Raw genomic sequence first — 20596 nt, forward strand, 5'->3', positions numbered from 1 at the left:
TCGCTTACTGTACAGAGCTACTTGTTCATCCATGGCCAGAGGCAGATCCAAGTCGATTGTGCAGAAGGTGGCGTCTGAAGTGCCTGCCTATTCTCAAAGCACAGCTAATGATTCTTCAGATACGAAAAGCATTCATAATCCCACATTGCCTCAGAGCCACCCTCATTATGTCTTAGTACCTCAACGTGGAAGATCCAAGTCATTGACTGTGGGCGTTGATGTAAAGGTGGAGGTGGCGCCTGAAACACCAACATTTCCCTTCTCTGAAGAAGAAAAGGATGCCCTTTGGATGAAAACTTTGGACACTCTCAATTACAACACCGTGTTAGATTCACAGCATATCGACAGCGTGAACAACTATAATGATGACTTGGTGTTGCAATTCCAGTCAGACTGCAACCTCAATATCGCTCAGATTGACAGCATTGTGGATGAAAACCAATTCGTGATCTCGTCACTCAACAGTCTCATGTTCCAGTACGACAAGGTGTCGAAAGAGACATCAGACTTTGCCAACCAAGCTACTGGTCTTTTGCAAAAGCAAGAAGAACTCGAGGCTAAAGCGCAGCAAATGGATCATGTTCTTCAGATTTTCGAACCGCTTGAGCGGATCAGCAAAAAGTTGGTCAGTTCAGGCAACTCCGTGGTGCGGACCGGCAGAATCACTACCATGTTGATCCAATTACAAGAGTGTCTTGAGTTCCTAGCTACCCATGGAAACTATAAGGATAGCGAGGTATACATTATTCGCTACCGCCAATGCATGACAAGAGGCTTGACATTGGTTCGTAACTACTTAATCGACTACATCAAAAAACGGGGAGAAGAGGCTTACGCCAAGACACAAGGTGAAAACCTCAAGAGTTTATCGTGGGACATAATCTTATACAGTGAGTACATCAGTGAACTCAGTAAAGAGCCCGAGCCCTCCAGCTTCCCCACACTCATTGGCCAGATAGTCAGACAAAGTGCATCGCACAGCGAATACAAAGGGTTGGTCAGCGATGTTCTCTCGCAATACTTCAAGTCGAGAATCCAACTTGTGCATCAGCATGTTGCCCACAACAGGACTGTTGATGATTCGGAGAACTTGGTTTTACACTCACAAAAGTCCATCTCATGGTATAAGAAGATCTTGGAAAAGGAGTACAATTTGTTCGTGAAATACTTCCCCATCGACGAGTGGGATGCCAGTCTGCAATCGTTTATAACGGAAGAACTCAACTCGTTCTACAAGGACCTTTTGGACCCATTATACGATGAAGTCAGGAACAAGGTTCTACGCGAACAGAATATTGGTGAGTTGTGCAAGCTCACAAACTTACTCACGGCATACTTTGAATTTGACGAAGAAACCTCAGTAGTGAGCACATTGCCCGATGCCAAAATCGAGTACGGTGAGCTCTTCGAGCCCATGTTGAGCATCTCCCAGTCGAGACTAATATTCCGCATTCAAAACTACATTGACAACAAACTCATAAAGTACAAGCCCAAAGCAGAAGACTTGCGGCTTGGAAGAAGAAGATCGTCAAGCAGGCAGAGAAGCCGTGCTGATTCCATTTTGGATGAAGTGGAGGAGAACCTCTTCCCTGACGCCTACACGCCAGTTGGCAAGGCATTAACAATCCTTTCTAACATCTACGACTTGATCAGCTCCATGGTCTTCGACGACATGGCTCACTACATTGTGCATAGTTGCATTTCGATGCTAAAAAATGGGGCCTTGCCTCTTGCAAAGTCCCACCTCGGCAGCTTAGATGCTAAATTGTTTTATTTCAAGAACTTGATGGTGTTAAGAACACAGCTCAACAACTTCGATACACAGTATGTTCGAGCTGAAACGTCACTTGACTTCACAAGCGGAATCACCGAGTTGATAAAGACGATCAGAAGTGGCGAGCTTCAGGTGAAGGTGAATGAGCAGGGTGGTTTGCTAGAGCTTGTGAGGAAGTCTGCACCTCAGGTTATCAATAACTTGATTGACGCCAACGAGGAAGCTGAGTCTGAGCTAAGCAACACTGTCACAGATTGGGTTGCAGAGTGTGCCAACACGATCTGCTCGCCATTGACAGATGAATCTTTGTCCCTCAAGGATAAACTCGTTACTTTCAACGACAACGTCATCATGCAATTCCCCAAGACACATAATCAAATCAAGGCGTATATCGAGGATAATGAAGTGATCAGGTTCCTTGTGGATCAAGTCTCCAAGTTCATTTTCACGTCATATGAGAGCTTCTATGCTGAGCTCGAACAAAAGCTTGGGAAAGGAGAGCTTCAAGCAGATGACATGAGTGATGTCATGGAGCCTGACGCCTTCTTCAACTTTTTGAATGACACCGTAACGGGCATTTTCCAAGCTGAGGAAGCCGAGCTGGCGGTCAAGTTGAATGAAAACATTCTCGACGACCTTGACAAGATGGACGAAGCAGTTTCGCAAAACTAAGGTTTCATCCCGTCAATGGGATCGTAAATATTCTTGGACAAGAGGCGGTTCAATTCTTCCTTGACATACTGAACCATGTCCTGTTTGATCATAAGGTGGGTGTTGTCCAACTCCTCGAGAACAATGCCCCTGTTCTTCAGATCGAGCTGTAATATCAAAGCTCTTATAGATGGGTCACATTGAACAAGTACACCCTTACTTGCGGTTGGCATGTTAGTTCAAGTAGTAGTAGGCTCGCTAACGAGCAGTTCCATGCCTATTTGCAGTACACACACTGGTTTGTATGGAGCATTATCTATATCGTCACTTCATTATAATACAAATATAGCATGGCACTGCCAATTGCCAAAAATGGAGGTGCCGATAAGGTTTCATCTAATGATAGCGAGCCAGAGCGAGCATCTGATACTGATGTGAACGACGATACCATAATAGAGCCAGATTCAGATGAGAGTGACCAAGACCAAGTCACAGCTCCAGAAGTGAAAGAGAATGGTCATGATGATAGCAGTCTACGAGAGGAGCTGTCTGACGAAGAGGAAGACGAGCCACCAATTTTGAAATATACGCGGCTTAATTCACTACCGCAATCGTTCTTCAAGAAAGACCCCATTTCGAGCCTGTGTTTTCACGACAATGTCTTCATATTTGGAACCCATACTGGTTTAATACTTCTAGCGAAGCCAGATTTCACGATAATTCGCTCGTTCCGAGCCCACAAGGCGTCCATTCTTTCGCTATACACTGACGGCTATTACTTCGCAAGTGGGTCCATGGACGGTACCGTGGTCATTGGCTCTGTGGAGGACGCCAATGACATTGTCATGTTCGATTACAAGAGGCCAGTTCATGCTGTTGTTCTCGACAAAAACTACCAGAAGAATCGCTCGTTTATATACGGAGGAATGAGTGGAAAGGTGGTGTATTCATACAAGTCCTGGCTTGACCAGCGCTCAGAGCTTGTGCTAGACGAGGACAACGGCGCAATTGTGGGCATTCAGACGATAGACGATTTGCTTCTTTGGATGAACGACAAGGGAATCACCATCTACCATATTACCACTAAACAGATCATCTCCACAATTTCGAAACCATCTGACTCCTTCCGAAGCGACTTGTACTGGCCACGAATTTGCTTTCCGGAAACTAATATGCTATTGATAGCCTGGGGTAATTATATTTGGTCTTTGAAGGTGTCTGTGAAGGGAAGTGGTGGTTCTGGCGCTGGATCGTCAATTAGAAGTCGCTACTTACCTTCTGCTCCTTCGCTTTCATTCCGCTCAGTGAACGAGAAAAAGGTGGAAGTTGAGCACGTTTACAAAATGGACTTCTTAATATCAGGTATCGGCAGTTTTAAGGACGATTTGTGGATTGTGCTAGTCTACAATCAACCAGAGAAAGACGAGGAGACAGGACGAGTGGAGGTACAGAACCCTGACCTTAAACTTGTGAGCTCGACAGATGGTTCCACTGTGCATGAAGAGGAAATCGGATTCAATTTCACCGAAAACCTTGGCCTAAACGACTACCATCTTGGGAAGCACATTGGTGATAAGGCTGTTCGTTACTTTATAATGAGTGCTCGAGATGCCATAGTGGCTGAACAAATTCAGCTTGATGACCAACTCCAATGGTATCTTGACCGACAAATGTATTTGGAAGCGTGGCAAATGAGTCAGCACATTGTCCAGCCCATCAAAAGACTCAAATATGGTACCTGGTACATTGAGAGTCTCACAAAGCAAGAGGACTGGTCCAAGGCCGCTGAGATGCTTACCAAGATTCTTCACATTGATCCGAGTGAATTCCCACTAGGAGATACAAAGTCTACATTGAACACAAAAAACTCAGTTTCCTCTTCTGTTGAGGATAAAGAGGCATTTGTCAAGGAGGTCTCGTCGCAATGGGGTCACTGGATCTCGATATTCATCAAAACTGGTCATACGAGGGAAATCACCCCCGTAGCACCAGCAGATACAAGATGGAACCTACCCAAGCAGCTTTTCTCGGACATCCTCAACTACTGGATGGAACTACTCCCAGATGACGAGACATTCTACGAATTAATAAGTCGATGGGATAATGATTTGTATGATACTGATTCCACAACAGAGAAAATCGAGTCGTTCCTTGAGCAGCATGAAGATAATGTGAAATTGAGGCGTCAGCTTTGCTCCATGTACGAACGGTCTTATAATCCTCGTAAAGCCGTTCCTCATTTGACAATTATGAGAGACCCAAAGATTTTCGATTTCTTGGTGTCCAATCATATCTTGCCATTCTTCGTGGCTGATTTCCCTCAATTCATTCAGTTCAGGTTTGATGATCCCTCTGATATAGAGCGTTTGCCCGTTACCAAGCTTGGGTCAAAACTTCATGATGTGATTGGCATTCTTGCTGATGCAAGACATGAGATAGCTCCGGCTGATGTGATCAAAGTGATGTTTGAAAATCACGTAGATGTGATCAACTACTTTTACATTGAGGAGTTGGTGAGCATTGATGAGCTTCTCGTCAGAAACTTCGAAGATGTGCGTATTCAACTTTACGGCCAATACGACCGTCAGAAACTCCTTCCTTTCATGACATCGCACGATAATTACGATGTTTCTAAGGCTATTGAAGTCTGCGAAAGAAACTCTTTGATTGATGAGCTCGTTTTCTTGCTAGGTAAGGTTGGCGAGAACAAGAAGGCGATGCAACTCATTATGGAACAACTCAACGATCCAAAGGGAGCTATTCGTTTTGCCAAGCTACAAAATGATAGGGAAACGTGGGAATTGCTCTTGCAACATTCCTACTCTAGGCCCGAATTCATCAAGGCGTTGATAGAGCTGTCTGATGATCAATCGAGTGCATTTTATAATCCTATCACCATTCTACAGAATATGGACACAGATGTCGAGGTTGAGGGTTTGAGAGATTCCGTCATTAAGGTTGAGAACGAAAACGACATAACTTTGATCGTCAACGAATTGATTTTGCGGATTGTGACGAAACGATCTGAAAGCATTTCCCGAACACATTACGGCGACATGATCCGAGGAATGGAAGTGGACGAGTCCGATTTCGAACAATACGCCTCAGAGTTTGAGGCACTTGCTGTTGTTATGGAAACACCTCAAGGTAAGCACAGACTTGTTAGGGAGACAGACTTGGTGCCCGAATCGCTGTGGGCCAAGCAGCCATTCACCACTTTACAGAACAAGTTGGAGCATTTGAGGTGGCTTCGCGATGCTGTCAAGACTCATTGATCAGGATGAGAAAGGATTGAATCTCTTCCAAATACCACCGGTGGTTCTGGAGAAGATGTCCGTGGCCATGCTGTTGGCCTTACCGAACTTGTCGCATTTCGTGAAAGCCATGGCGTTAGTGAGCGACAAGGACAAACTGATGACGATCAAGACGAGATACAACAATTCGAACTTCAAGATAGCCATGATGGCCAATATCGTCCATGCGACGGGCTGCACGTACAACAACATCCAAAAGACCTTAGAATCGATTGGGTTAATATACCTTTCCGGGTCGGCCGACTCGAACACCCACACATTTTCGAAGCTTGTAGAGCCCTCTTGCTTGTTTGTTTCGTTCCACCAGCGCAAGCCGACCAATAGTCTCCCCGAGATATTCTTCAAATTCCAGAAGTCGGCCGAGACGAGTAATGTAAGCACAATGAAGTGAAGAATGAACCTGTTCTTGCTGATGAAGATCGAAATGATCATGTTGCCGAAAATATAGGCGAATATCGGCGACAACCGGAACACAATGTAGAACATCAAGGCCACCGGGTGGGACGATTCCTTGAGTTTCCTCAGCCACAGCCATTCCTCTGTGTTTTCAGCAGGAGCAGCAGCCATATTGCCAGAAACTGGCGCTGATTGGCTGGTTGTATTATGGTAAGGATTGGCGTCCACCGTGGGCTCGTCGGCCTCGATTTGCGTGTATCCAGACATGGTGTTTCTATGTTTGGCTGCGATAAAGGTGTATGTATTCGAGACCCAGTGTGCCAGAAGGATATCAGTGCGACTGCGAAGACCTCCCCAGAAATAAGGTGATCACTACTCTTTTTCCCCATGGTGTTGTACCACTACAGAAAATTCGCTGGGGGTATTTCCAGAACCCAGCTTGAGACGTTCAAGGTATGTTTGTGTTGGATATGTTGATTTGGATTTCTGCTAACATCAGTTTGGGTTTTGTCTCTTGACGCCTATTCTTGTCATGTACTGGGTTGGTATCGACTCAGATAAGAAGTTCAACTTGCCTGGATTCTGGCCCGATCCGCTGACGCTCAACCAGGTGCCCAAGGAGCCTCACGAGATCCAGGCCGAGGTGGCTAGAATTAGAAGGGCTAGAGCGGAGAAGAGAGAGCGTTTGGAGGCCAAGGCCAGAGAATTGGGTATTACTGAGGACAATGAGTAAACGTGTAAATAGTGCAATATTAATGTGATTAGATGCTATGTACGTGTGATTAGTTGCGCAACTCGCCGTCCTGCTCTTGCTTGTGTTGCATTTTGGTCAAGTTTTCCTTGAGCTCTTCTAAGGCGTGCTCCAGAAGGGTGATACCATCATTTTTGGACGCTGAAATCACCTTGTTGAGAAGTCCAATGAGCTCGCCGTTATTAGCGCCTTCTCGGATGTTCTGGAGTCGGCGGCCCACTACTGGAAGTCTGGGCTCGTTAGGCCTTCTGATGTGGGGGAGACCTTCACTAGGAAGCTGCTCAGATATGCTGGGGTAGTATGGCGTCGAGGGAAGCCCATTTCCATATAGCGGAGACGGTGCCGCCTGGTTGTATGTCTGGCGTTTTCGGTCTGGATGAAGAGGCTCAAGCTCAACACTGTTGAGCCGGTGCTTCCGCTCAAATGGACCCTGGTACCCGCCCATGTCCATTCTGCTGACTGGAGGTAAACTAATTTCGCCTTTGGGAAGCGATGGAAGTGGAGAGAATGTCTGCTCCTGTGGTCTAGTGACATTAGTGGCTAGGAGAAGGGCACTCATTGTAGATGGGCTGCCCCCACCAGGGTAGTCCTGAGGATACTCTCGAGCAGCCTGGTTCGACATCTGGTTTCCAGAGTTGTACTGGGGTACCTGGCTTGGGTACATCATGGGCGTTCTTCCTAGACCTGAGGAAGAAAAGGGTGAGGGAGACATATTCATGTTGGACTCTGGAATTTTCGTTTGTCCGTTCATGGGGCTGGTATTATCTGCGGGAAACAGGGTGTCGGCTAGTTGCGCTGATGTCTCTTCGTTGAACCAGCCAGCTCCAAGGGGTGTGTGTGTATCTTCATTGGCCATCTCCTGATCCTCTGGATCATCCTGAGAAGCGGCGACACAACTGCCGATAATTTCTTCAATAGAGACATAGTTCAAGCTGACCTTATTTCTCTCGTTTACCAACCCTAGGAGTTCGTCGATCTCCCAGGGAATGACCACATTAAGGTACTTCATGATTTCATGCAACTTGTCGTAGCTCTTTGAGGGATTGTAGGTGTTCTTGATATCAGCGAACTTTCTCAATGCAAGCAGTGCTGCTTCTACCACCTTAGGATCAGAAGCTGGCCAGGCCTGCTTGAAGCTGATCAAGTATGTGCTTCTCCAGCTGGTAAAGATCTTCTCAGAGCTGATAGAATCCCATGCCCGCTTGATCCACTCAATCACCTTGATAAAAGGTACTTGGTAGTCGGACTCTGCTAGAACCTCTGCGGCCTCGCTCATTACGGAAGGGGTCTTGAAACTATCGAGACTGACTGGCAGAGCCATTGACGATGATCTGCTACCTTTACCTGCATTGCATCGTTGTTTGTTGATCATATCAAGGTACTGCTGTAACCTGTACAAGATCTTGAACTCCTCGACGATACCAAAGCTCATTGGAAGATAGTCAAACTTCACACCGTTAAATGACCCGCCGTAAGGGTTTTTATGCTTCGAGGCATTTTCCATGTACACGAGACGGATGTGCTTGAACTCGAGGTTGATTATTCGATGCGACGAACTGTTGTCAAGGAAAATGACAATCTGCCTCTCAGGTGTACTATTCTCGATCTTGTGGTCCAATGTTAGGAGGTAGTCCTGGAACATGCTGGAGGTGATCCACTTGTTGTTGTTAGATCTGTAGGAGATCTGATACACTTCGTCCAACTTGTTCATGAGGGTCTGGGTGGTGAGACTGCCACTATGGGTTTTCAAAGCAGAATGGGAACTAGCTGAAACATCGAACTTATCCTGGCGAGAAACGACCAACGGCAGAAGCTTCTCCGAGCCGTCAATGTTACATCCAAGCATTATTGTTAGCATATTCTCGGAGGAAGTGCCGCTTTGCTTGAGACCCTTATCAATGGAAGAGATGTCAAAGATCTGGTCCAACGGCAATGCATGAAAAAGCTGGAACTCGTCGATCGTGAACAAGTCCTTGGGAGAGTAATTATGGCGGTTTATGAGTTCAACAATGAACTGCTTGAGCTCCAATTTCTCATCAAGGCGCCAGACCGTATCTAGCTTCACGCCCAAGTTCTGCTCCACTGCCTCGGGGGAGCCTTCCAAATTAATGTTCAATTTCTTCACAAAGTGATTACACCATTTGTGATTGAAAACGCCATTCCCGTCCTTGGAATCCGCCCGAAGCCGCGTCCAAATAGCATTGGCCGTCAGCTGAATAATTGGCGTGGTGATTGGGATCGACTCCCATAAAGCCTGGGTAATCCACTCGGTCAAGATCTTTCGTAGTAGTGGATTCGACTGTTTTCTTCTTCGAACCAAGGAAAAATCAGACTCCTTGGACCCAAGGATCTCGGACTTGGAGCTCAAGATCCGGGAAATCGTGGTCTGAGACGGGGGTTTCTGAGATCCGTATTTCTCCTTGGCCCATAGAGCTAGTTCGCTCTGGGTCATTTGCGGATTAGCCTCCGACTGGAGGCATATCTCGATCTTCTGTTTTATGGTATATCCCATATCTCGGTGGAGTAGGACTATGGAGATCAGTTATGGGACTTTGTAACGATGGGTGCATTCGGCATCAGATGACTTTTGTGAGTTGCGTCTAAAGCCATCAGGAGATATCGGCGCAAAGTGGGAGAACTATGTATCTGGGAAAGGATCGGGCGAAAGCTTTTCCAGAATCTGTAATCAAGCGGTTGCAAAGATTCTTTATGGATATGAGAGTTGGTCCTGGTGGATGTGTAAACGAATGCGCACGACGTATGCGCTTATACGGCCGCGTCCTACCCGATACACCCAGACTACCCGATCCACTAGCATACATTAAAAATATCGAAATACACACTCTAGGCGTTTCTCTCCAAAAACTTCAACACGTGGTCAAACACATCATCGTACAACTCTTTTCTCTCTATGAAAAGCGAGTGGCGTGCGCCGTCCACCTCTACAAACTCCTTGTCCACGGTATCTGGGAGTAAAGCGATGAAGCCCTTGGAACCTTCAATGTTGTTGATGAAATCCGAGTTGCCGTGCAACAACAACAACTTGATGTCGGGGCTGAACTTAGCGGCATGCTCTTTCTGGAGCAATCTCTCACCACGAAGGAACATGTCGTTAAATTGCCTAACCGTACCAATCAACTTCTTATCGTGGTCCATGATGAAGTTCTTCCAGCCCTCGTGAGAGGTGATGAAGTCGTATCTCAACTTCGAGTCGATCTTGAACTCAGGTAAGAGGCGGTTGATCACTGGCTGGAACGTTCTGAGGAGAATGTTGGGCATGGTCTTTGGGTGCAAAGTCACCAAAGGACCCGAGGTGAAGACACCCTTGAAGTTGTCTCTGTACTTACCGTGGATGGCGTAGTTCAAAGAAATACCACCTCCCATGGAGTGGCCACCCATGAAGAACTTCTCGTTCTTGTCCTCTCTGGCGTCCAAGTTTCTCTTAATCATGAAATCCAAGTCGTCAAAAGTGTGGAACTCGTCGGTTTTACCCGCTTCCTTGCCTGGCGAAGTGTCACCGGCTCCTCTCTGGTCAAAGAAGAAAACCTCGAAACCCTTCTGACTCAATTCATCGAAGAACTGAGTGTAGATGTTGGAGTGCTCACAGAAACCGTGAACATAGATGATTTTGCCCTTGTAAGGCACATTCTCCGGCACCTTCCAGGTGGTGGTGTAAAAAGTGGCACCGTTGTAAGGCACCTGTTCTTTAATTGGTTCGCCCTTGGGCTCGTATGGCAAAGGAACTTCAGGCATGGCTGGTTATCAAAAATGCGAGGTGCGAATCTACAATTTATATCCACATGTTTCGCACTTGCCTAGTCTGGGAAATGACATTTAGAAATTTACCGCCGAGACAGGCACCTCAGCCGTTTTTGCGGGGGCGCCGTTTCACGTCGATCTTTTGCAAGTCCTATTCTTTTTTGTAGATTGACACCTATTATGTTGAAGGGGTGTTTTTGAAAAACTGGAAACACCGAATTCGCAGCCGTGTGCCCCACTTTTCGGCACTTGGACCGGAACCTTCTGCATCACATCCGGAGTTAACTGTGTGCCATGGTGTAGTCACATATAGTCGGAAGAGCCCGAAAGTTTATGAAAAATATGAGAAAAGAGTAAGGATGATGCATTTGGCAAGTTGATAATTTGCTCTCACTTTTCACAATGTTTGGAGTCGGGTGTTCAACGATTCACTCGGCGTCTTGCAATGAGCTATATGGTCGAAAGAGCAGTACAGCTTGGAATCAGGGAATAGCTTTTGCGTCGTTACATTATAGACTTTCCGTTCCGTTGGGTATTTTCGAAGACTGAGATTGCTGATACATTCCTATCGAGACGGCTAATAGTCAGAATTCATGAACTCTCCTTAATACTGTTCTTTCTTTTCGTAATTCAAAAACACAGCATTAAACAACATTTCTCAAGAGGCCCAAATAAGTGTTTTCACAAGCCCTGATCACGCTAAATTTGCACAGTATTGACACACCACTCGCTGTTTTTTAGTACGTCGCTTCACTCCAGCTTCACAGACTTCTGGTAACTTGCCCATGCGGTTCCGGTACTACAAATACCTATCACCTACGTCATCAAAACAAATCTCTCCCAGCAATCTACCCCTAATCTCGAGCACATGGCTCTGCAAATCAGCCAATCCTTGCCCCTTGAAAATCCTCTAATGAGGCCACCTCTTGACGCCACCATTGCTGCCTAAAGGAGACCCTGAACGACGTCCAATAAATCTTCTCGCTAAATCCCTCAATGTGAGCACTCCACAACATTGGTCCCACGAAGCAGCATGCCGGCTAATCCCAATTAGAAGCCTGGTTGAGACACTGCCTCCGCCTCAGAAAATACGAAAAATCCCTCGAAACAAGGCTGGCCTGGTTTGCAAGCAGCTGGGGTAAAACCCTTGCATCACTTGTCGTCTATGCTTCAGTGCTCACATATAGCTGTATGGAAGCACCTGTCAAAAGCGCATACCACTTCCAACTGTCTCAGAATGCTTGGTTTCCTACTGCACGCCTACGTCTCCCAATATTCCCCAAAAGCATTTATTCAACATTTTCAAAACTATTCGAAAGTATTGAAAAGTCTAGTTGAGGCATTTTTCCCATTGGGTATACCTCTTTTGGCCTCTGCCTGTGGATGAGAGACATGGGTAAATCGCGCATTGCGCCTTGCCAAGCGCATGTTGACGTGGTGCGGCGCAAGTGCCATTTTGGCTGCAAAATGTATGGGTCTCTGATCAAACACACCAACACCAGACGTGAGCGATTTATGTCTGGCTGCCTTTTTGGGGGTTTTAGGGGCCTCTTGTCCTCGCGTTCGTAGGGCCATGCCATTGTTCGCCGTGTTGTTGTTTTGTGGACGTGTGACGAGAAAACGTATATAAGCTCGAGAGAGGGCCCTGGTAGTTTTTCACTGCTTGCTATGGGTGACAAGAGAAACAGCTATTTGGTTAACACGGTCTCTGCCGAGACGTCGTTCACGAAAGACGACGACTCCGATTTGAGCTTCGCCGATAAGCCTACTAATGACGGTATCAGGTTTGCTGATGGTGAAAGGAAAGATGGTGTATCTGTGCCAGGAAGAGCAAGACGGAGATTGTCGTTTCACAGCTTGAACAGAGACGATGATTTGTTTACCATCAGGGAACGTGTGCAGCCCGATGTGGTGCTTCCAGCCGTGTTCAAGACCATTTCTCACGAGGTCGAAACACGCTCAGAGCACCAGACGGAGCTTGATCCCACTGCCAGCAAATTTGCCGGCATCACTTATCACACTGACGATCCTGAAAAGCTTGTTGTTGATTTCGGCACCGATGTGACGTACGGGTTGAGTTCTGCCCAGCTGGTTGCCAGAAGGAAGGAGTTTGGCCCTAACGTCCAGTCCAAACCACCAAGTCGTTTGTTAAAGAAGATTTTCATGTACTTTTTTGGTGGTTTCGGCGGCTTGTTGTTGACCGGTGGTATCTTGTGTATTGTCAGCTGGAAGCCCTTGGGCAACCCAGACCCTGCTATCGCCAACTTGATTCTCGGTATCATTTTGCTTTTTGTCTTTTTGTTCCAGGCTATGTTCAACTTCTTCCAGGACTTCTCCAGTTCTCGTGTCATGGACTCCATCCACAACATGATCCCAGTTGAGACCTTGGTTGTTCGTGAGGGCAACTTCGAGCAGGTTGATTCGAAGATTCTTGTTCCAGGTGATATCATTAAGTTTGGTACTGGTGTCAAGGTTCCTGCTGATATAAGAATCGTGGAAGCATCCCCAGATTTGTCTTTTGATAGGTCCATCTTGACCGGTGAGTCTGATGCTGTGCCAGCCACTTACCGTTCTGACCCACTTCACTCCAACTACCTCGAAAGTAACTGTATTGCAATGCAAGGCACCTTTGTTGTTGGGGGTTCAGGCAAAGGTATCGTTGTTGCAACTGGTGACCACACCATCTTTGGTACCATTGCCAAGTTGACCTCAGAGCCCAAGAAGGGATTGACTCCTATGCAATGGGAAATTTTGCGTTTTGTGCTCATGACTACTTCGATTATTGTGGCCTTGGTTGTCTTGATTATCATTCTCTGGTGTGCCTGGTTGAACAAGGACCACAAAGGCTGGCTCACGGTTTCTGGTCTTATTGTTGACATCGTTGCAGTGGCAGTTGCATTCATTCCAGAGGGTTTGCCAATTGCCTTGACAACTTGTTTGATTATCACTGCAAACCAGATGAGGAAGAGCAAGATCTTGTGTAAGACTTTGTCTACAGTTGAAACGTTAGGCTCGGTGAGCGTATTATGCTTTGACAAGACGGGAACTTTGACGAGGAACAACATGACAGTTACTGATGTCTGCAAAGGCGATGATGAGGATTCTGTTGCTGAACTCAAATCGCAAGTGTCTGGGGAAACAGAATTTACGGATGCCTTAACTACTCATTTTCTTACCATCTGCAGCTTGTGCAATGATGCAACAGTATCCAAGAATGGCTCTTTGAATGGTAACGCAACAGACAAGGCTGTGTTTACGTACTCAGACTCAATCATGCCAAAGTGGGAGCTTGAGCAGAAGTGGAGCTCGAGGTTCCAGATTGCTTTCAACTCCAAGGATAAGTACATGGCTAACCTCTTGGATGCCAATTCCTCGTTCCAGATGCCTGAGAAGACTTGGTCTCAGATTGGTATTGAGTTACCCCTCGGTCAAGAAGAGAACTTCTCTTTGTTGACTGTGAAGGGTGCTCCGGATATTCTCTTGAAACGCTGCACTAGCATTCTTCAAAGGGATGGTGATGATCGTGTTGTTGTTCAAAACCTCGATGACCAGATTCTTGACAAAATTCGTACCATTCAGCAAAAATGGTCAAGGGAGGGTAAGAGAGTGATCATGCTCACCTCAAAAATGGTTCAGCCCTCTACAATTGATTTCACAGATAGGTTCAGTGCTACTGAAAGGTTGAGAGAAGAACTGTCAGATGGCATGACACTTGTCGGTATGCTTGGAATTGAGGATCCACCAAGGAAGAATATCGATACCGTAATTAGCAGGTTACGAGACGCTGGTGTGAAGATTGTCATGATTACTGGTGACTTTGAGCTTACTGGGTTGTCTATTGCGAAACAAGTGGGAATCGTCACTGGCAACGTTGATACATATCAAGATGTGATTGTTGCTGCAACAAAAGAGCCTGTTTCAAATGACGATACGCCCATTCCAAGAGCTGTCAGTATTGTGGGAAGTGATTTGAACACCTTGACTGAAGATGAATGGTCTCGGGTGGTTCGCTATGAGGAGCTAGTCTTCACTAGAACAACTCCTGAACAGAAACTCATGATTATCAAGCAGTTCCAAAAACACAAGCACGTCATTGGTATGACCGGCGATGGTATCAATGATAGTCCTTCCCTCAAACAGGCAGATATTGGTATTTCCCTCATCGACGCATCTGACATTGCCAAAGAGGCTTCCGATATCATCTTGATGAACAACACGGGCGCTGAAGACGAATTGTTTAATTCGATCATCGATGCCCTAGAGTACGGAAGGTTAGTGTTTGAGAATCTTCGTAAAACAATTGGATACTTGCTTCCTGCCGGTACCTATGCCGAACTCTGGCCTGTGTTGATGAATGTGATTTTTGGTATGCCCCAGATGCTTCTGTCGTTTTTGATGATTATCATTTGTTGCATTACCGATTGTGCTGGTGCTATCATCTTGGCTTACGAATCGAGCGAGAGAAACTTGTTGCAGAAGAAACCAAGGAGCGTTACCAAGGAGAAGTTGGTTGACTGGAAATTATTTTTACATTCCTACTTCACTATTGGTACCTACTACTGCTTTACATCTTTCATGGTGGCATTTCTTAACCTCACGAGAAGAGGGTACAAGTTCTCAGACTTCTCATTGAGTTATGGCACCTACGAAGACTTGCCTGATGTTGAGGATTATATCAACATGTCTTCCTCGATTTACTTTGTGAATTTGGTTATCATGCAGCTGTTTAATCTTTTTGCCATGAGAACCAGATACCTCAGTATGTTTCAACATCTGCCCATGAAAAACAAGTATCTATTTGCAGTGGTGCCCATCACGCTTGGAGTGACCTTCATTGTCAACTACATTCCTGCCATCCATTCAGCCCTTGGAACTGCCCAGGTGCCCGTTGAATACTACTTCATTGCCGTTGGTTTTGGAGCTGTGGTGTTAGTATACGATGAATTGAGAAAGTGGTACAACAGAAAACACCCCAACAGCTTTTTGGCCAAAATCGCCTGGTGATCAGTTTTTGTGCTCTACTTTCGATTTATATAGTTTTATCAAAATAATCACCTTTATCTGATTTATTTGTACGGTTGTGGTTTGCAACCATGGCAAGATTTTCAGACTCGCAGTAAATAACGCAGGACGCTGTCAAGTATGTACACAAATGGTAAAAATGCTAACAATAGACGAGTAGAATTCCCGCCATTGAGTGCCCAGCACCCAAGGTTTTTTAAAATTTACAAGCGGGGGCAACAGCTTATATAACACGGAAGGTGTTAAAATTCAATTTTTTTTCTTACGTGGCTGATTTTTGAAGCCCTAGTCATAAATGGTAATAGGTCGCGAGCAAGTCAGACGCTACACGAAATGGCATTAAAATCTGCAGCCAGCCGACGGATAATCTGACGCTATTGTGGACCCCTATTCTTAAAAGCCTAATTCGAAGAAAAGTCAAGATTTGCACCGTGTAGTTTTCCTTTATACCCTTTTAGGTTCGTACCAACCCCTCCACCGAGGAATCCACGAAACGCACCTGTACCTCTACGCACAACCATTTTTGTCTCCGTTTTCCAGAACGACTCCACCAAAGCTACGTTCTATATTCAAGCTAAAATAACCAGGTTCAACCGCCTCATACGTGCATTACGCTTTAATACCACTTCAGCTCATTGGAAAAAGCCCATATTTACCCCACAATGGCGCTGCCTGAGGAAAGGGCGCCAGCAGATCACACCTTGGAGACTGCCTCGGCTTCAGAACTGAAGCAACAAAATAACCATAGCCCGCCTGTTGAGCAGCAAGACCCTTTCAGTGGGCTTTCTTTCAAGGTAGGAGTGGCAGAGAATAAAAATGCCACCTACAGAGCTAAGATGGAAGATGTGCACACGTATGTCGCCAACTTTGCTGAGAAGCTTGACTGGGGCTACTTTGCCATATTCGATGGCCATGCCGGGAAATCGACAGCTCGTTGGTGCGGCAACAATTTGCATACTTTGATTGAGCAGGAATTGCTAGCGAAGGAGGCTCTGGCCAATTGTGGCCTGGGTGCTTCTCCAGCCCACCTCTGTGATGTCAAAGATGTGTTTCATAATGTATTCGTGAAGGCTGACGAACTCATCGAAGAAGAGGGCAGTGGATCTGCTGGCTCGACTGCTGCTGTGGCCATATTACGCTGGGAGTCTACCGAAGAGCTGGCAGAACTGGGGAAACTGAATCCCCCAAAACCTGGCAAGAAGTTTGATTTTGTTCCAGGGCCACATCACAAGCGAATGTTGTATACATCAAACGTCGGTGACCTGCGAATTGTCATTTGTCGGGCCGGAAAAGCTTACAGATTGACCTATGACCACAAAGCCTCTGACCCCAGTGAGATAGACCGAGTGAGAGACCGTGGTGGTCTCATAGTCAAAAACAGAGTCAATGGCGTCTTAGCAATTACTAGGTCATTGGGAGACTCGTATATCAAGAACCTTGTTACTGGCAAGCCATTTACCACATCCACTGAAATAACCCCCGAGGATGAATTTCTAATATTAGCCTGTGATGGTGTGTGGGATGTGATTAGCGATAGCTTCGCCTGCAAATTTGTCGCCGATATTTTCAAACAGCAAGAACAAAACAAGGAACCCATCGATCCTGCGAAAGCTGCCAAAAGGTTATGCCAGCTCGCTATCGACAATGCTACAACTGACAACGTCACTGCAATGGTTGTCAAATTTGATTCGAGCGTATTGAGCGCTGACTAGGTTGACACGAATCAACGGTGACTGAATACTCACTTAGAATTTTGAAAAACCATATTTGTGCATTTGTTTATTACCTAGGTGTCGCCATCGTCTTCACCAGGGAGTAGCCTTCCGCTGATCGAGATAGTCAACAATGCTACTGGTACTCCTATAAGACCGAAAAGTCTCTCAGTAATGGTGTGGAAAAACAAGCTGGTAATTATGAATTCGAAAATCCAAATCGACATCAAGATAAACGAAAGGTAAAGGACCGCTAATTGGGAGAAACGAATTGTCTTTGGCGGAGGCTGAGACACACTGTCTGTGGCTCTGGCGGCGCAGAACTGATTGTTTAGAAGCATAAGCACCAGGCTCAGCAAGAAGTAGTAGTGACTTGAAATATCGACCCCGTCGACCCATTGATACTCTGGTGATTGGCGGCACTTTGCCATTGATACGGAGCGATCACTGCAATTTCCACCAGTGAATCTGTTGACAAGCTCAACCACCAGAAATTTGAAGAACACCCCGTGGAAGAGCATGGCAATGACTGTGATGATGGCGTATTTTAACAAAAGAACCCCAATATTCCTAGCTCTCGTGGGTTTATTGTCAATGTAAAAAACGGCATAACTCAAGAATGCTATAGTAAAGAACAAGTACCCCAACTGTTGCACAAAAACGTAGTTGAGAAAGCTCAACACTGCATTTTGAGACACTGTGGAGCTGAACTTCTTCAACGGTAAAGAAAACGGAAATGTTATGAGAAATATCAAAGGGAACAAGATTCCTGCTGTTCTGGTAAGCTTGATAGGAGGGGATCCCATCTGCTTTGGTGGCGGATCCATGGTGGTGATAAGTTTGTAGTTGATGGTTGAGTCAGTGCAGTCCAAGAGGGCGCCAAGACGGTACCAAACCGAAATCGGGACAACAATAGCCTCTCAAGGACCAGGATCAATCAGCCAATCAGGAAGTCAATTGTGATTGACGAGGTGGTAGGAGGCGCTGGGATGAAGAGATGGTAGGTCCTGTCTCGATATTAGGTATATTCTGCGCGGTGAGTTTATAGAGAGAGCGATAACGCACAATGTTCCAAACCACATTGCACAAAAGATCATCTTATCCTTTTATTTTTTTTTTTGAAAGGATTCGGGACGAGGAAAGAGAGTATCAAGATTATGATTGTCTTGTGAATTAAAATTGACGGGCTGATTAAAACATTTCCCTGGGTTGTTGCAGAGATACTGACATGTAGAGTCTACCCACGGCTTAGACCCTGATGTGGATTTGAAAAGCTGCCTGACAATCTTCAACGTTCATTGACACAACCAGATATGGGAGTTAGGTTGACAGCTTTGCAGCCACTAAACATCGTCTTGGTGACAATTGCCCATTTGTGCACTATTTTCAATCAAAACTTTGCTTCATTTAGAATCTCACGTAAAAGTTCCCAATTGATAGATATCTTAACCTCTGACATCTCGTACATAAAAGTGGAGCTGATAGCCTGGCGACAGCTTCCCCGGCTTCCTGCAGTACGATAAGCTTGAGCCTGTCAATTGAGAAGGAAATTATATGTAATATCACGTGACGAAGCATCAGATTCGGCTAATTGTTTGCCAGTGGCTGCTCAAGCTGACAAATTGCTGAACTCAGAACCGTTCCCTGACCTTTTTGAAAAAAACATTGACAACGTCCATAAAATAATATGCGGACTGCTCTACCCTTGAGAACCTCCTGCCGCCTACAAGGGAGGGCCCTTGGTCTCAAATCGAGCAACGCTTCAATTATCCAATTCTCCACATATCAAAGGCTTCGCAAACCTACTGAGCCAAACAGATCCTCCAACCCACAACTTAAATTCCCGTGTCTAGATGCCTTGGAGGCCAAAACTCAGAAATTGAACACCAAATCTTCCTCAGCATGTGTTTCAGAGCTGACGTCTCTCGAGGGCGGTCCTGAGCCATCGTACTCGTTTGTCTCCACAGGCTTTGAGATTTATAAAAGCAAAAAACCAATATTTTTGGACAACGGAGGGTACTTGCCCGAGTACGAAATTGCGTATGAAACCTGGGGTAAGCTTTCTCCTGAAAAGGACAATTTGATCTTGATACATACTGGCCTTTCGGCTTCTTCTCATGCTAGATCGCAGCCAAAGAACACAAAACCTGGATGGTGGGAAAACTTCATCGGACCTGGAAAGTACATCGATACAGATAAATACTTTGTTGTCTGTACGAATGTGTTGGGCGGCTGCTACGGGTCTACAGGTCCATCTTCCAGAGACCCAGCCAACAACGACTTCTATGCAACCCGGTTCCCCATTTTATCTGTCAACGACATGGTAAGAGCCCAAAGAGAGCTTGTTCAGAATCAGTTCGGTGTTACAAAAGTACATGCATCCGTGGGTGCTTCCATGGGAGGAATGCAGTCATTGGCTTATGCCAGTGAGTTCCCAGATGAGGTTGAAAAAATCGTAAGCATATCGGGATGTGCTAGATCTCATCCGTACTCAATTGCATTGCGTCACTGCCAAAGACAGGTCTTGATGAGTGACCCCAACTGGAAGCGTGGCTTCTACTACAACAGTGTTCCTCCTCATATCGGCATGAAGCTAGCTCGTGAGATTGCAACAGTTACATACCGTTCTGGACCAGAATGGGAATCCCGTTTTGGCAGAAATAGAGCGGACGAGTCTAAGCCTGCTGCATTCTGCGCTGATTTCTTGGTGGAGACGTACTTGGACCACCAGGGCGAGAAGTTCTGTCTTGAGTATGATGCCAATTCGCTTCTATATGTGCTGAAGGCCATGGACATGTTTGATCTCGGACTCAAAGGTTCTCGCAAAGCACAAAACAACAGAACGGAAGCCGAGAGCAGGTACTACAGCCAAGACGAGGATGGTAGCATAAGCAGCATTCCAGAGATCCCATACCAGGAGAGAATCAACAAGGCGACAGTCACACCGGAGCAGGCACTCGAGGACTTGAAGAAGGGGTTTGAGAAGATAAAGGACAAGGAATTTTTGGTGATTGGAGTCGAGTCGGACATTCTTTTCCCTGTGTGGCAGCAAAGAGAGATTGCCGAGGTCCTCAATTCGTTTGAAGGCAACAGAGATAACGTCACATACTTCGAATTGGGCAACAACATCAGCAACTATGGCCACGACACGTTCTTGTTGAGCTTGGACCACATTGGCCCTCCAGTCAAGGAATTCTTAAATAAGTAAGATCATGCA

The 20596-nt window shown here is 45.9% G+C and overlaps 9 protein-coding genes across 9 annotated transcripts; 6 read left to right on the top strand and 3 right to left on the bottom strand.

Annotated features, from left to right (window-relative positions):
* Window positions 1–31: 31 nt before the first annotated feature.
* SEC34 (Golgi transport complex subunit) lies at window positions 32–2446 on the top strand (the record flags this gene model as incomplete). Its single annotated transcript, XM_024856710.1, has 1 exon — window positions 32–2446. One exon carries the CDS (start codon window positions 32–34, stop codon window positions 2444–2446), a length of 2415 nt encoding a protein of 804 aa, XP_024716309.1.
* A 329-nt stretch (window positions 2447–2775) lies between these two features.
* VPS41 (Vps41p) lies at window positions 2776–5668 on the top strand (the record flags this gene model as incomplete). The annotated part of the gene is made up of 2 exons (XM_024856711.1): window positions 2776–5618; window positions 5650–5668. 2 exons carry the CDS (start codon window positions 2776–2778, stop codon window positions 5666–5668), a joined length of 2862 nt encoding a protein of 953 aa, XP_024716310.1.
* A 32-nt stretch (window positions 5669–5700) lies between these two features.
* On the bottom strand, window positions 5701–6402 carry C7M61_001298 (uncharacterized protein; the record flags this gene model as incomplete). Its single annotated transcript, XM_024856712.1, has 1 exon — window positions 5701–6402. One exon carries the CDS (start codon window positions 6400–6402, stop codon window positions 5701–5703), a length of 702 nt encoding a protein of 233 aa, XP_024716311.1.
* A 120-nt stretch (window positions 6403–6522) lies between these two features.
* On the top strand, window positions 6523–6868 carry PET100 (Pet100p; the record flags this gene model as incomplete). Its single annotated transcript, XM_024856713.1, has 2 exons — window positions 6523–6588; window positions 6635–6868. 2 exons carry the CDS (start codon window positions 6523–6525, stop codon window positions 6866–6868), a joined length of 300 nt encoding a protein of 99 aa, XP_024716312.1.
* Window positions 6869–9730: 2862 nt separating this feature from the next.
* On the bottom strand, window positions 9731–10639 carry C7M61_001301 (acylglycerol lipase; the record flags this gene model as incomplete). Its single annotated transcript, XM_024856714.1, has 1 exon — window positions 9731–10639. One exon carries the CDS (start codon window positions 10637–10639, stop codon window positions 9731–9733), a length of 909 nt encoding a protein of 302 aa, XP_024716313.1.
* A 1674-nt stretch (window positions 10640–12313) lies between these two features.
* C7M61_001302 (cation-translocating P-type ATPase) lies at window positions 12314–15649 on the top strand (the record flags this gene model as incomplete). The annotated part of the gene is made up of 1 exon (XM_024856715.1): window positions 12314–15649. One exon carries the CDS (start codon window positions 12314–12316, stop codon window positions 15647–15649), a length of 3336 nt encoding a protein of 1111 aa, XP_024716314.1.
* A 680-nt stretch (window positions 15650–16329) lies between these two features.
* PTC1 (type 2C protein phosphatase) lies at window positions 16330–17379 on the top strand (the record flags this gene model as incomplete). The annotated part of the gene is made up of 1 exon (XM_024856716.1): window positions 16330–17379. The coding sequence occupies one exon, from the start codon at window positions 16330–16332 to the stop codon at window positions 17377–17379; it is 1050 nt and encodes a 349-aa protein (XP_024716315.1).
* Window positions 17380–17453: 74 nt separating this feature from the next.
* Window positions 17454–18206, bottom strand: C7M61_001304 (uncharacterized protein; the record flags this gene model as incomplete). Its single annotated transcript, XM_024856717.1, has 1 exon — window positions 17454–18206. One exon carries the CDS (start codon window positions 18204–18206, stop codon window positions 17454–17456), a length of 753 nt encoding a protein of 250 aa, XP_024716316.1.
* An 860-nt stretch (window positions 18207–19066) lies between these two features.
* C7M61_001305 (uncharacterized protein) lies at window positions 19067–20583 on the top strand (the record flags this gene model as incomplete). The annotated part of the gene is made up of 2 exons (XM_024856718.1): window positions 19067–20535; window positions 20565–20583. The coding sequence occupies 2 exons, from the start codon at window positions 19067–19069 to the stop codon at window positions 20581–20583; spliced, it is 1488 nt and encodes a 495-aa protein (XP_024716317.1).
* Between the last annotated feature and the right edge of the window lie 13 nt (window positions 20584–20596).

The sequence above is a fragment of the Candidozyma pseudohaemuli genome (genome assembly GCF_003013735.1).
Source record: "Candidozyma pseudohaemuli strain B12108 chromosome Unknown scaffold00001, whole genome shotgun sequence".
In the NCBI taxonomy this organism is placed as follows: Eukaryota; Fungi; Ascomycota; class Pichiomycetes; order Serinales; family Metschnikowiaceae; genus Candidozyma; species Candidozyma pseudohaemuli.